The sequence below is a fragment of the Petaurus breviceps genome, unplaced genomic scaffold (assembly GCF_028583685.1).
Source record: "Petaurus breviceps papuanus isolate PSGF00001 unplaced genomic scaffold, PetGlider_PUasm1.0 90434, whole genome shotgun sequence".
NCBI classification, from domain to species: Eukaryota; Metazoa; Chordata; class Mammalia; order Diprotodontia; family Petauridae; genus Petaurus; species Petaurus breviceps.
Window position 1 is genome coordinate 26,602 of NW_027187251.1, and position 16,139 is coordinate 42,740.

The 16,139-nt window shown below is 36.3% G+C and overlaps 1 protein-coding gene across 4 annotated transcripts in view; it reads right to left on the reverse strand.

The window, feature by feature from the left end:
• The window catches only part of RPS6KC1 (ribosomal protein S6 kinase C1), a 164,580-nt gene that overhangs the window by 17,320 nt on the left and 131,121 nt on the right, over positions 1–16,139 (reverse strand). For all 4 annotated transcript variants that reach the window (XM_069108725.1, XM_069108724.1, XM_069108727.1 and 1 more), the window contains 2 exons: positions 9,448–9,495; positions 6,372–6,504 (listed from right to left, as the gene is read on the reverse strand). In XM_069108725.1, coding sequence (XP_068964826.1) covers positions 6,372–6,504; positions 9,448–9,495 — 181 coding nt within the window. The remainder of the gene's footprint in view (positions 1–6,371; positions 6,505–9,447; positions 9,496–16,139) is intronic.

A 16,139-nucleotide genomic window follows, 5' to 3' on the forward strand; every position in this document is an offset into this window, starting at 1 on the left:
TTACATAATAGCAAAACATTTCACAAAATTTTTTACTGTTCTTATGAATGAGAGAGTTATAAAATCAATAAAAATACAATTAAGTGGATTTGGAACTGGTAGAATGATAGAACCAAGAGAATAGCTATTGATGGGACATTTTAGACAGTGGTCTCCAATGGAGTGCCCCAGAAATCCTTTCTGGGCCTTGGGACATTTTGATATTTTCCAGTGACTGGAATAAGTCAGTCAATAAGCATTTATTAGGCAAATACCATGTCTCAGGCACTGTGCTAAGCATCTGGAATAAAATACAAAAACAGTTCTTACCTCAACGAGATCACATAATCATGTGGAGGTAATGTGCAAATAACTATGTAAAAACAACAAATATATACAAGGTAAAATGGAGATAATCTCAAAGGGAAGGCACTAGCACTGAGGGGGTCTAGAACTTGCAGAAGGATTTGAATTGAGACTTGAAAGAAGCCAAGAGGCAGAGATGAAAAGGGGGCATTCTGGAATGCTCTTTCTCATCATGGGGGAAAGACAGTGAAAAGTCAGGGAGGTGAAATGAAAGCAGGCTAGTATCTCTGGATTGTAGAATTCATGGAGGAGAGTAAAGTGAAAAAGGAATGGAAAGGTAGCAAGGAACCAGGCTATGATGGGCTTTAAAAGTCAAACAGAGGTTTTGGATTTGAATCTCGTGGAAATAGAGAGACACTAGAGTTTGAGTAGGAAAAGGACATGATCAAACTCACACATTGGGAAAATCACTTTAGCAGCTGGGGTGAGGTCAGATCGGTGTGAGAGGAGATTTGAAACAAGGAGAATAAAGAACAGGTTATTATTGCAATTATACAGTCCAGATGTGAGGTAAGAGGGACTGAACCAGGTAGTAACTATGCCAGAGCAAAGAAGGGAATCCATGGTGGCAGACAAGAACACCAAATAAAATAGTATAGAGGACGATAGAGTCTTTGGGGGCATCTATCACTAGCTGGTACAACCTGGATAAAGATATGGGAAAGGAGACTGAGGAGCTGTCAGGTAAGTAGAAGGAGAACCAGGCAAGGGAGAGTAGTGTCATAAAAACCTAGAGAGAAGAGACTATCAAAGAAAAGAGGACTAAGTGTCAAAAGCTGCAGAGAAGGCAAAAAGACTGAAGATTGGGGGAGGGGGCCAGGGAAGGAATCATTACATCTGGCAAGTTTGATCATTGGCAACTTTGGAGAAACCGGTTTCATTTTAATTATAAAGTCAGAAGCCAATCTGCAGAGAGTTTAGAAGAATGAGGAAAGGAAGTGGAGGCATAAGTGTAGATGGCCTTCTCAAGAAATTTAGCTTACTTAACAAAAGAGAGGAGAGAGATTAGACAGTAGCTAGCTAGTGGGGATAACCAAATCAAGTGAGGATTTGGGTTTTTTTTTTTTTAAGGATGAAAGAGACATGGTCATGTTTATAAGCAGCAAGTAAGCAGCCAGTAGACAGGAAGAGAATGAAGATCAGTGAAAGAGTGGGGATGATAGTGGAACAATATGTTGAAGAAGATTGGCTAAAATTGGATCAAAGGTGCATATATAAAGGGGTTTATTTTGGCAAAGGGAAGAGTCATGCCTTCATGAGACAGAAAGAGGTAAAAGAGGGCATAGTGAGAGAAAATATATGAGTGGCATGACATGAGCAGGAGGAGAGAAAAGGGAGCTCTAGGTGAATAGCTTCAATTTTTCCAGTGAAGTATATAAGGCAAAAAGTTCTCAACTGAAAGGGTGGAATGGGGAGGTGCCATGTGAAGTCTGAGGAGCAAGAAAAACACCTGCAAAGGTCATTGTGGTAAGTGGAACAGTGAATCAATTAGGGAAGGTCCAGTTGAGATTATGTAACACACATGTGTGGTGGACCCAGGCAGCATAGTTTCCTGATTTTCTCCAGCAGCACTTGAATGGAAGCAAAGGCAGCTGATGATGAAGTGATTTAAGGAGGGTGTTGGCAAGCCATGATCACCAAAAGGATAAAGAGGTAAGGAAGGAGAGTGTAGAAGATAGTGCAGAGGGGTGGCCAGGTGGCTCAGCGAGTAACAGCACCGGCCCCAGTGTCTGGATGACCTGGGGAATCGAATCCGGGCTCAGATTTTTCACACCACACCCAGAAATAACTGGCCATGTAACCTTGAGCAAGTTACTTAACCCCAATTGCTTTAAAAAAAAAAATAAGATAGTGTAGAGTTGAACAAGTTCACCAAGGAGCTGAGACAGGGAAGAGAAAAGAGGGTAGCCACTGAAGAAGTGATAGTCTGGAAAAGATAGCCTAGGTGGAGAGAACGGATGATGAAGAACAGGATTAGGAGTTATAAGGCAAAAGAAAGGGTAGAAAGAGGAAAGACTGTGATAAGGGAACTTCAGAATTTTTGAACATATAAGTGAAACACATGTAGACAATAACAACTGAAACATTTCCAAAACTTCAAAGAAGAGAACAAAAAAAGGAAGTGCAAAGCAAAGCATAGTCAAGGAGGGCAATTTTGAAAGGGATATATAGAATACACATACATATATAGCAAGTATTTTCAAAAATGAGATTCATAATTTCATATAAAATCTTTTTGTGTCCTGTTGTTTATATGGAAGTGTCCTTTTTTGTGTTTAAGTTCAGAATAAAATATTAAAACAAGAGCACATAATGTGAGTAAAATAGTACTGATTAAAAAAAATTTTGTAGAGCCTATATCGGATTGCATGATACCACTGGGGGGGGGGGGAGAGGAAGGGGAGAAAATTTGAAACTCAAGGGATTATGGACTTGAATGTTGTAAACTAAAAATAGATAAACAAATTTAATAAACTAAAATTTTAAAATAAATAAATAAACAAATATTATAAATTTTAAAATACAAATTCTACAAATAGGCAATTAGGTTATGAAATGGATGGAGCAATGGACTTGGAGTCAGAAAGATCCAAGTTCAAATAGGGCCTCAGAAACTTATTAGCTGTGTGACTCTAGGCAAGTCACTTAACATGTTTCCTCATTTGAAACATAGGGAAAATAATAGTACCTAACTCTCAGAGTTGTTGTGAGGATAAAATGAGAAAATATTTGTACAGTGTTTTACAAATCTTAGAAGTGCTATAAAAATGCTAACTACTGTTATCATCTTGATCTTTTCACACACAAACATAGACATATCACTTTATGGTACCATCTTTGAATAGGAATGAGTAGATACAAGGCACTACAGAGATTTACGTTCCAAATACTGACACTACTTAAATCATAGAAGTATTGTGAGAAAATGATTTTGTAAGCCTTGAAGCACTATTTAAAGGTGAGTTATTATCAAGATCAATAAGCATTAAGAGACTTGTATATACAAAGCCCTGTGTGAGGCATTAGGGAACATGCAAAATTTAGCTAGTTTTCCCTAACAGAATTTATAGTCTATTGAGAAGATAAGACACAAATATAGTAAAGAGAATTTAAAATGTTACATGACACAATAATGGACAGGGTGATGAGAAATAAAATATTTACTAGGTGCGATCCAAAGAGGAAGGTCATTAACAATTAGTAGAATCAAAGAAGCTTTCATGGAGGAAAGAGTTGTGTGACTTAATATGAAGTTCTCTTTTTTAAAATAAGGAGTGTTTGTTGATACTTGTCAACTTCATAATAATTAAAAGGGAATTTTAAGAGAAACAGGAATTCAAAAGGAAAAGCAGTATCAGAAGACATGGCAGGGGAAACAGGGTGAGCAATGAGCCCATAGGTGAGAGAGTTCAGGGAATGTTAGGAGGGACAAAGAGTAGTCCAGTTTCCAAACTTGGGCACAATCAAATTAAACTTTTATTAATTTACATGAATGGAAAAAGATGAATGGTAAAGATAATCCAAAATAATGACTGATCTCCAAGTCACTTCTATTTGGCTTCCAGATACAATATATGTTTTTCTAATTGTGTTTCTATAAATAAATTATTAAAATCAACTTGTATTTCTTGAAATAAAAAAGCTTTTTTCCCCCTGGAGGTGGATATATTTGAAAAAGGAGATGGATGGAGGAAGGGAGGAAAAAGAAAGAAGGAAGGGAGGAAATGAGGAAGGGAGGGAGGAAATGAGGAAGGAAGGAAGGAAGGAAGGAAGGAAGGAAGGAAGGAAGGAAGGAAGGAAGGAAGGAAGGAAGGAAGGAAGGAAGGAAGGAAGGAAGAGAGGGAGGGAGGGAGGAATTTAGCAGACCATTCCCCTAAGGACTGAAGATAAAAACACAAGCAAAAAGAAAGACAATCCCAGCCTTCAAGAAATTTCCATTTTAATGGGGAAAGATAACATGGATTTTTAGGTTTAGAGAAAGTCCGAACCAGAACCAGAAGGAAATAAAGGCAGATCAGCTTAGGCCCTTCAATAAAATGGAAATTCAATAAAGAACTCACTAATGGGAGAAATCATGGGATGGGGGGAATGGTGGCAGGGGCAGGTCTTGAAGAGGGATATGTTAGGGTTTGGCTATGGGGGTGGCCACTTGGAGGTGGTCAAAAGAAACCAGAAGTAGATATTTGCCATGGTTAGCAAAAAACTGCAAACTACATGGAATCCCATCAATTGAGGACTGAACAAACTGTGAATATGTATATAATCTGTATACAAATATAACACTGTATTAGTGCACCATATGAAATACTGGATATAGAAAATTCAGAGAAACTTAGAAAGACTCATATGAACTGAAACATGGCAAAGAAAGTAGAGCCCAGAGAACAGTATACACAGTAACAACAATAATGTAAATTAAAATAGCAATAAAAGGGCAACCAAACTAAGATTAATCTTGATGACCAATCTTTGTTCAAGAGACAAGATGATAAAACAGATTCCCCTGGTGAATAGAGGTCTTCAATGTTGCATGTGCAGTCAGGTAGAGCGATGGTGTCAATCAGGTATTACCTATTTTACTTGGTCACAAAGTCGAGGACAATGGGGTAGGGGAATGTATTGTAAATGAACAAATATAAAAAACAAAATGTATTAGTAAAACACATATGTATGTACACACACACACAGATATGTATGTATTTGTCACAGATAATCCACAAAGTGAATAATCCACAAATAGGTAATGGAAGATTGACTATAATTACATTCATCTTGGTGACCTTGTTCTAAATTATTATGGATTACCATTATGCAAGTTATTTTGTTCCACACCAGAGGTGGCTGTATTTTGCTATCAGATGACATGACCTCTAATTCAATAATGACTGTAATGCACTGGTATTCTCAGATAAAAGCTGTCTATAATGTCTGAACAAAGGTGAATTAGTTATCCAATTCACACACGCAATTAACTCTCTTAATACCTAAGAGACCATGGAGCCCCTTCTGAATTTACTATTAATACTGCATATGGAGGTCTTCCCTCCATCTGTAGTTATCCTGTGTTACACTTCATAATAAACAATATTAATAGTTTATTACCCCTATCAAAAATCTTGCATTGGTTATTATAAGAGATCTCATTGCAGAATGAATCCTTCATTGAAAAAATGTATCTTATTTAAAATGTTATACCTATGAGAAAAACACAAAACCTTTTTATTCCCAGTAAGGTAAATAAGGAAAAAACCATCACACAAGATTAGAAACGATGTTATTCTTTAGCTATTTTAAGAAAACTTCTCAAGAATAAATATTTATTAGATATACTTAAATTTGTATTCTGCATTCATTTATCAAAAAAAAAGCAGAATAATTACTTATACTCTGGTGTTAAAGGGCAAAAAAAAATCAAAACATAATTTTTTTTATTTGCCACCTGTTCCCTCTACTAAAAGCTGAAATTTCATAAATAGTTAGGAGGCAAAACAATGTGCTTCTGCTTTGAACCCATATGTGACGCCACTGGCTGTATTAATAAAAATCTAGATGAGAATAACTAGGTAATGTCAAGTGTTAGGCAAATATCCTTGCCTTTTAAAACATGGAGGTAATTAATTAATTCTTTGGGGGATGCTTTTCATTTTAGCCACCTAACATTAATATATCTTCTTGGCAAAAATGAGAGAACAAAATGAAATGCCAAAAATCAAACCTGGCTCTCTTAGTATTAAATTAATGTTTCTCTTTGGCTCTATCTGTTCCTGTGGAAAGTTAAGTGGTGAAGTATTTTTAAGACTGCTAACTACAGTTTGAACAAGATATATTCATCTGGGTTTTTCCATCCCTCTTAAATAACTTAGCTCAGAGGAAGACAAGATCTCTTCTGTTTTTGTGCTAATATGAAAAACTAAAACACAACTAGTAGGTGAGGTCAATGTAAGGGGGACATTTATATTAGCATGAATGGAAAGCTAAGTAGTTGATATTCTTTACTGTGCAAACAATTTAAACCATACACCAACCTTCTGCATGCTGCAGAACAAGAAACACAGACTCCTCAGAGATGATGTACTTGTGCAGACACACCATGTTGGGCACACAGCGGGGGATGATGGTCTTTCTGTTCCTGCTGTACTCACTGCTTTTCCTTAGACCCTGACAGAGAACAAAAAGGTCAGTTGTACCCTCAGCTGCCTTTCGAGCCTGCTGTGCTCTGTGTTTATCAACCAAACTAATCTATCCGAGTTACTCTAGGCTTCAGAGAAACCACTCATCTGCTGCTCTATGCCCCTCGGTCCCTGGAGGCTCTGCTGATGGCATCTGGCATGAATCCAGAGAACAGAAGATGGCACAAAGCTGCCATTAAAATCAATTACGTGGGTCAGTGTTTTTATTAGAGTCTCTCTCAAACTAAGTCATCAGGATGACACTCTGAGTTATTTCCTTATGACCTTTTCTTAAATTTTATTTTATGTATATACACTTATGTATGTATATTTAAAGCAAAAGACACTGTTACATCAATCCAAATTCTAGAGACAAAAGAGGCACTCCCAGACCAGGCTGGTGAATTTCAAATTCTATTCTTAGCAGAATCAATGAGTATCCTCCAAGGGAACAATTAAGTATTTTCCAAAGAATAAGGTGTGTCCATTTTCTGAGGTCACACCCTGAATAAAAACTGCTTGAGAAACCTTCAGCAAAAAGCAAAGCATGTTTTCTCAAATAAATGTTTCAGTATTTGTCAGTATGACCTGCTGTACAGATAAGCCAAATAGAAAGTAGCTAGAAAAGGAAATAAAAAGTTAATCTATTCAATTTCTAGATGCAATGGAAATGCTTAAATGAAACATATTTTTAGAGATGTATTGTCACAATACATTTTGAACACCACTTCTAAATTACAAATGGAAGGTTTTCTTAACCATGCCTTTGGTTATAAATTCAGGTAAAAATAGAATAAAAATTGAATTTACAGTGTAGGCATCAAAAAAAATGAACTGAGGGTCAGAGCTATAGATAACATGCTCCCAAACAACTACAGGAAAGATTTTTAAAATACAAATTTTATTTTAGCTTTCGTTGGCAACAAAATGTGTTCATACATATCCACACACACACACACACACAAATACAAGCAAAGAAAGAAAAAGGCACACACAAGATTTTTTTTAATTATTCTAAATTGGGGTGGCCAGGTAGCACAGCGAGTAAGAGCACCGGCCCCAGTGTCGGGATGACCTGGGGATCGAATCCAGGCTCAGACACTTAGCACCCACCCAGAAACACCTGGCTGTGTAATCTTGAGCAAATTACTTAACCCCAATTGCTTTAAAAAAAAATTATTCTAAATTACCGTTGGTCTGTAAATCTCAATTTTCTACAAATTGCTAACCCCACCACCAAAGTTTGTTCAAGTTTGACTACAACACAGGCATGCTCACATTATCTTTATTCTCATGGAAGTTCTTCTTTCACCTCCTTTTCTAAGTACATGGTATTATTTTATTATTAATCTTTTAATGTATGGTTGTAGTCAATGTATATATTGTTCTTTCTCTTTTCTTCATTCTGAATTATTTCAAATACCTTCCTGTATTCCTCATAATTTTTTATATCTGACATTTCTTATGGTCCCCAAATATTCCATTATGTTTCTATACATAATTTATTATAGGAATGATTTAAACTGCAGGATACTTGGGCCCTTAAGAATTATAATTATGATCACAGATTAAATTTTGCATGATCCTCACAAATAGGAGAGGTGACCTCAAAGCCAGACAGACCTAGGTTCAAATCCTGCCTCTGATATATACTGGCTGTGTAATAACTAGCCAAGTAATTTAACTCATTAGGGTACTAGAGAATTCAAAGAAGCTAAATTTCAGAAAAGCGCTGACCTGCATTGGTAGGGGGAATTTTTTCACCTAGAAGATCCCTCCACCAATGTAGTCACAGATCCAGTCCCAATCCCAGGCCTTATCCTTTCAAAAATCCTATATAAATAACTGTTTCCATGGAAGGAAGGAAGGAAAGGGAAATCTATGAGTTAAAACTATATACTATGTTCTGTTGATTGAATATAGTATTACATGAATATTGTCTAACTTCAATTCTGCTGCTTAACCAGTAAGATAGATCTATAGGCTAAAATATTAGATCAAAGCTAATAAGATGAATTTCAGTAGAGCTAAATGTAATGTTTTCTGTTTGGGTTCAAAAAATCAACTACGCAAGTCACAGCGAGCAGAGCTAAACAGAGGTTTGCCTGAAAAAATATCTAAGGTTTTAAGTGAGCAACCTCAAGAAGATTGAACAGCATGATTCAGCAAGCCAAAAACATTTAAGCAACTATAAGCTGTGTATTATCCTGAACCTGGAGAAACAGGACCTCTATACTCTTCCCATCTCACATCACATCAGGAATATTATGTTTATTTCTGATTTTCAGTTTATAAAAGACACTGGTAAGCTAGAGGGAAATCAGAATTGTGATGTGCCAGATGAGAAATATTGGAAAAACAGAGAAAATATATAAGAAAAAAGGACAGCAGAGCCATGATAGCTGTCTCTAAGCATTTAAAGGACTGTCACATGGTAGAAGAAAGAGATTTATTCTGCTTTCCTCCAGAGGGCAGAACTAGGAGTAATGTATACAAATCTCATGGAAGCAAATGGAGGGTTGATGTCTGGATTATTTCCCTACAATTAGGGTCATTCCAGAGTGGAAAGAACTACCTCCAGAGGTAGTAGGTTGCCTATATCCCACGTGAGGTCTTTGAGAAACGTTAGGATGGTTACTTGTTGGGAAAATTGTAGAGAGGATTATTGTTCTGATACAGGTTGGATCTGGAGTCCCTCTGGGGTCCCTTTCAAATGTGTGGCACTGTGCCCTACTCTCACATAAAATTAGGTATAGATAATCTTTAGTTATTTGCAGGGTAGGCATTGAAAGTAAACTACAAAAAGTAAAAGAAATGCAGAAAATAAATAAAAGTACACAAAATACTCAGTATAAAAAATAAAGCTTTTTCTTTCTAAAGTATTTCTTGCTTTCAATTTTTTAATTCAGAAAAATTCATTAATTCTACTTACTTTTAAAATGAATGTCTGTTGTGTCCTTGTGTCCATTACAAGTAAAACCTACAAAAGGGTTTATTAAAAAAAAAATTAGTAGTTCCTCTATTAAGATAAAGTATCACTGAACAAAATTTTCAAAAAGCAACCAGAAGACATAAGGTTAAATTCTGAATAGCCATGCTATCCTAATAGCCCACAAATCATAAGATTATGTAAACAAAAACAAATTTTTTTTGCTTTGGTCCCACTAAGGATGCATTACAATTTTTAATATATGTTAGATACATTACTATAGTGCCTAGGATTTTTTCAACTTTCATGACCAAAGTTTTTAAAATCAGTTTTAAAAAGGATTTTTCTTCTCTTACACAGAACATATGATGAACTGATTAAGCAATCACAGAAAATATTCAAGGTTTTATTTTTGCTTCCTTTTTAAGTTTTATTTATGTTTTCTTTTTATGTTACAAACATTTACAGATTACCCTTTATTTTGTGAGTTCCCTTGTATCAAAATAGAACAATTAAGCAAAACTAACACAACAGCCACTTCATCTAAAGTGTATACAATATTCCACATCTATAGCACCCTCCAATTTTTTTATGTTCTTGTAAAAATGTATGCAATATTCCGTATCTGTAACACTTTACTATTTTTCATTGCTTTTCAATTGACAGAAATGTATTTTCTCATTGGGAAAAGAGAGAGAGAGAGAAAATCTTTGTAATATATATGCATAGTCAAATAAAATAAATTCCTTTATTAGCTCTGTGTGTATAAACATACATATGTATATTTGTGTGTGAGTATATATGTGGATGTGAATGTGTTTATATATGTTTGGATATTTCATTATGCATCCTATATCATTCTGTCAGGAGGTTAATAATATCTTATTCAATACTTCACCAAATAATGACTTGCTAGAAATTTATAACCTAAGAGTTGGAAGTTTTCTTAAATGCCATGTAATCAAATCTCCTATCTTTTACATGAATTCCCTTTGCATTATGGTCTTGGTGTTCTAACCTCTTATTAAATGCTACTTATTCGGTTGTATGTTAGGTACCACTTAGGGTCTAATTTCTGGATTTAATTTTTAATTTCTAATTTCTCATGAATTAATAAGTTTAATTCTAGAGATATATCTTCAATTTAGAATTTCACATGGTAATAACTATAAATTAAGAAGAATTATTTTGTGAATGGCTTACTACTTTTTCAAATTTCTATAGCTCTCAATAATTCAAACTCAGATTATTCTAATATAATCAGTGTTTTAATATAATTAAGCAAGTGTCACCTGGAAGGGAATGTGTAATGGGGAAATTGGAGGAAAAGGGGAATGAAGAGAGCAAATGAAGAAGAGACAGAGAATCGATGAGAACAAGTAGCAGGAATGAAAGGTAGAAAAATATACCATATTAATTTTTTTTGGAGAAAAATTAACAACCTTCTGAGCAAAGAACTCCTATATAAAAATTAAATTCTGAAGAAGACTAGTGCCAGCTACCCTCAAGTAACTAAACTGTAATAATAGTTACTTAGTCAATAAATACCTAATGACTACCTAATTATTATCTATATGCATAACACTATAAATAATACAAAGAAATATGAGACATAGTCCTTGCCTTTCAGGACCTTACAATCACCACATAAAGACAATACCATAGATCTACAACATTACTGAAGGGGAAAAAAAGGTAAAATAATGTTACTTTATTCTTAAGTGCCAAATGAGTGGCACTGACAAAAAGTGCTGAGTCCATTGAAAAGGGGCTCTGAAGACATACCACAAGGAATAACAAGATAAGTAAAGGCAAGGAGCAAAACTGAACAAACTATGTACATATAAATAACAATTAATAATAATACTAATTATGTGATTGGGACACAAGGTTTGTTTTGCGATATAATGAGACTGGAAAAATAGACTTGGGCCCATCTTATAGAGGGCATGAACATTGGGCTAAAGAATTTGGACTATCATAGGAGGTAACTGTAGAAGCATTTAAAAAAGAGTAAGTAATAAACTGAAACAATATTTTAGGAAAGTTAATTTGTCTATGGCAAACAAAATCGGCTAGGGGCAAGAAACATACTTAGAAAGCTATTGCAATAATCTAGCAGCAAAGTCATGGTGTAATATCAGTGGAAATGAAGAAAAAGTGATGAATGCAAAAGATCTCACAAAGAAAGAAAAAGCAGGACTTAATTGGAAGAGGGTAGGGCAAGGGAGAAGAAAAGTCAAATATGACACCAAAGTTCTGCATCTATATGGCTAGGAGAATAAAAGAAGAATTATAATTCCCAGAAATAGGAAAATTGCAAAAGGGTCCAGGTTAGGGGAGGAGAGGCAGAGATAATGAGTTTGGTCTTAGACATCATAAATTTGTAACAGTAGATCATGATAATATAATTGTCTAATAGGCAACTGGAGGTAAATGAATGGAGCTCAGGAAGACATCAGAATTAAAACAACTGACAGTCATCTGCTGAGGAGAAAGCTGAGGTCACAGTGGATGAGCTCACTAAAGTAGAAAGTGTAGAGAGAAGAGCAGACACTGATAACAAAAAAGGTAGCAAAGTTGAGCAGTTAAAGGAAGAAATGAGAATTTACAGCAAGTGGAGGAAGAAACAGGTCAAGTAACAAAAAGTAAAGGTAGCTGAGAATTACATCTGTGATTCCCCCAGCTCCCCTCATCACTAGTTGTGGTCTTCCAAAACATGCCAGAGACAGAACCTGCAAAATGAGACTAACTTCACAAATCTTGGGTCACAAAATGTCAGGATCCAAAAGGACCTTAGAAATTATTTAGTCTAACACCCTCATTTTATAGGGGAGGAAACAGACCTAGAGAGTTTAAATGATTTGCCCAAGGTCACATAGTAAATGGAAGAGTTTGGATTTGAGGCTAGGTCTCCTTACTCCAAGTTCATTGTTCTTTTAACCATATGCCTTCCTCTGCGCTAGAAAGACATCCAGAAGCCTAAATAAAATACTAAGTAAGTTTCAGCTTGGGATAGTATCAGGTAATGTCTCTTAACTATTACTTGTTTTGCTTTTTGAATCATTTCACTTCTCTAGGTCACTCGCCACAATAGCGTATCCTCCTTGGATAAAATAAATTTCAGTTCCACTATACATTATTTCATTTGACTAAAATGAAATTTTACTTGACATGCTACTCACGCAACTATAGGGGAAAACCGTATTTTCTACCAAAAATCTGTTAATTAAATAAAGAGAATATGGTTGTATAAACTGGGAATTAGATCGTTTTGCTGGCCTCGTTTAGTCACACAGAATAAAAACTCACAAAATTAAGATATATAAAAATGTCTAAGAAATACTCATTTGTTTACATTCACTTTCTTCTCCTACCAAGTTTGTTTGTAACTAGACTGTTCACATTGAGGCAATAAACACAAGAACATATGTGATTTTTTTTAAATGTGCCCTTTGACTGTCAATTTCTCCCAAACAGGTGTTGGCTAAATGATTATAAATTGGCCTCTGGATACACCTCTTCAACTGAGCCATACAGGGTTGGTGATAATATAATTAGACCTAAAAACATCAGGCTGGTGAATGCTTTCCATCTGTTTGGCAATAATGTTTAGTTAACAATAGTCTTTAAAAGAAGCACCTTCAACTTCCGTTCTTAAAGTTATTGATAGGGCCATTCTTAACACACCAGCACTCTTGCTAACAAGAGCTTTAGGCACTTGAAAATTATTAGCCACACAGCTGTATACAGAGAGGAACGACTGCATTTAACATCTGTATCTTTGCAAATTTACATGCATCAACCTCATTTAAAGTCATTTCTTAATGAACGGTGCTATGGATCTATATTAATATTAGAGTTGCATGCACAAAGATCATAAGGAGCCAAACATTTTTTTAATGCCAACAGTAGGCCAATCTGTAACGAAGCTGTCAGCATAAAGGACGAAATAATAGCTTCTTTAACCCTCAAACAGAATTTGTTCATTTGAGGACTAGAACACACCAATTTAAAAACTGCTCATGGGTTTGCTCACCTTTATAAAGACAAAAATCTAATCTGGTGCTAATTTGATACAATTGTCTTTCCAATAAAAGGCTCCTAAAGCCATCTTTTATTTCATGATAAAACAAGTGCTATAACTAAAACTGTCATGAAATAATTACCTTTGATAGCTTACCTTATTGCAAGAACACAATTAACGTATTTCTCGCTTTCATTTTTCACACTTCCTTATCAGCACTACATTAGCATACTCTCTAATAGACAAGATTACTGCATCTTCGCCCTATGGTAACATATAGAATGATTGCTAACTAGAAAAAAAAAAAAGCAGACAACCTATCCCTCCAGGGCTAGCTTCATCTGTTCTTTAATTGCAATAGCACAATGAGACTAGAAGCTGCTCTTTTATAAAAATAAAGGGGGGAAGTATCAAATGACAATGGAACTGGGTCTTTTAGTTATCTAGAGGAACCAAGACGGCCTACTCTCTACTTAGATGCCACCATCACAAGGATTTGGGGAAGGGGAAAGAGAAAAGGATGAGAAATAATGCATGTCAGTAATTTCAAAGTGGGGGGGAGGGGGAGTATGGGTGGCTAGATGGCACAGTGAATAGAGCACTGGCCCTGGAGTCAGGAGGACTCGAGTTCAAATCCGGCCTCAGACACTTAACACAAAACTAGCTGTATGACCTTGGGCAAGTCACTTAACCCCAATTGCCCAACCTTCCCCCCTCCAAAAAGCGCAAAAAAAAGTGGGGGGGGTAGGGAGGTTTCAAAGCAAATTCAGAAAGTAGAAATGAGACCCAGCATCAAGGGAAACCTTGGACACAAACTCAACAAAAGGTAATAGGGAAGTTGAGACACTTTCTTCAGTGATGCTATTTCTTGTACAATCTTATAAATTTAGCTTAAATTACTGATACAAGAAATACAATGTGGTTCCAAAAATAACTGCAACACTAAATCCTAAATAGAGAAAGATTACTTCAGCAATTTGTTTTTGTTTTTTTGCTTTTTGGAGGGGGGAAGGTAGGGCAATTGGGATTAAGTGACTTGCCCAAGGTCACACAGCTAGTTTTGTGTTAAGTGTCTGAGGCCGGATTTGAACTCAGCTCCTCCTGACTCCTGGGCTGGTGCTCTATTCACTGCACCACCTAGCCACCCCCACTTCAGCAATTTGATGTAGTATTTGCCCATACTACTGGATGGGTTATGTTATAAATTCCCCTCAAAAGCTCAATAATAATCAGAGAAGGCTTTACAAAAAAAAAAACACAAGAACACGTCAGGTAATACAGCAGACAGTGGAGCTACAGTACTACCGGTTTGTTTTTATGTCACTTGTTGGAAGAAGCCTAGAAGAGACCTCACCTGAGCACATTCCACTACAAACAAATGTATGCATAACAGAAAGGAACAAGTCAGTACACAAAAGGAGAGAGACAGAGATAGAGACAGAGACAGAGACAGAGAGACAGAGACAAAGACAGAGAGACAGAGAGAGAGACAGAGACAGAGAGACAGAGAGAGAGACAGAGAGGGAGCCAGAAAGAAGGGACAAGTTGCATTTGGCAAAAAGACAGCTTTTCTCAACCCAGGTACAAACGAGTAAGATTACACCCATACAATTGTGTCTTTCAAATATACTCAGAACTTGGTTGATAAGAATAACCTCTTCTTGGCAATGTTACAGAGGCTGGTAATGCTATCCTGCTGCAGAAGTGAAATGGTTTTGAACAAATTCCTCATACGAAACACTTGTTTCTGTTTATCAAGGACAGCAATTTTCTTCATCTAAAACCACATGTTCAGGATCAAATGTTACTTGTGTTTAATGTGAGAAACTTGGTCCTATCTCCTATAGATACTTCTATATCTATTTGTCTATACTTCCTCTGCCCCAATAAGATTACAGGTCTCTTTGACTTTTCCAAAGTTCTAGTCCCAGAAAATAACAAACCTATTGGAAGACCTTCGACATTATTATTCTCCCTTCTGGGAACTGATTTTCTCCTTTGGCAAAGGAAGACTAACAGCGTTTCATTTCCTCTTGCCCAGTAGCTCCAACAGCAAAGGATATTGAGAGGTAGTTGTTAGTCCATTAGAAGGAGCAGCATCAGGAGCGTCAGCATGAGCAGACTGTGTAGAGGCACTTGTCTCATGTTATGCCATGAAACCAGTCTGTTCTTGGCCATCATATGCTCATAAAAGCTATTTCAGGGATGAGGAATGAGGCATGAAGTGGAATGACGGTACATGGCCATTTTATAACACTTATGTACTATTATCCAATACCCTCAGCATCCATTTTCAGAAGGGACACAAAGCACAACAGCAGGGATGTTTAGGATTTGCACTGAAACGACTAAACTCCCTTTTAAGATCCTACTGATGCTATGTCTATGCTGGAAGAGCCTTCAACATGTTACACTGTAAGGAGTCACAAAGGTGCACAGCTTCAGGGGCTGACTGGCTGGGAAGATTCACAAAACTAACTGAAACTGTGGCCCCTTCATCCTCCCTCCTACAACCTTGTCACCCCACCCTCCAACAAAGCAAGTGATGTCTCTGAGGAAGGTTTAGCTCTTCGAACTCCTAAGACTACATCCTAAAACGGACAATAACTAGGAGGCCAAGATTGTCAAGCTGTGTGTGTGAGAGAGTGAGAGACAGAGAGAGAGTGAG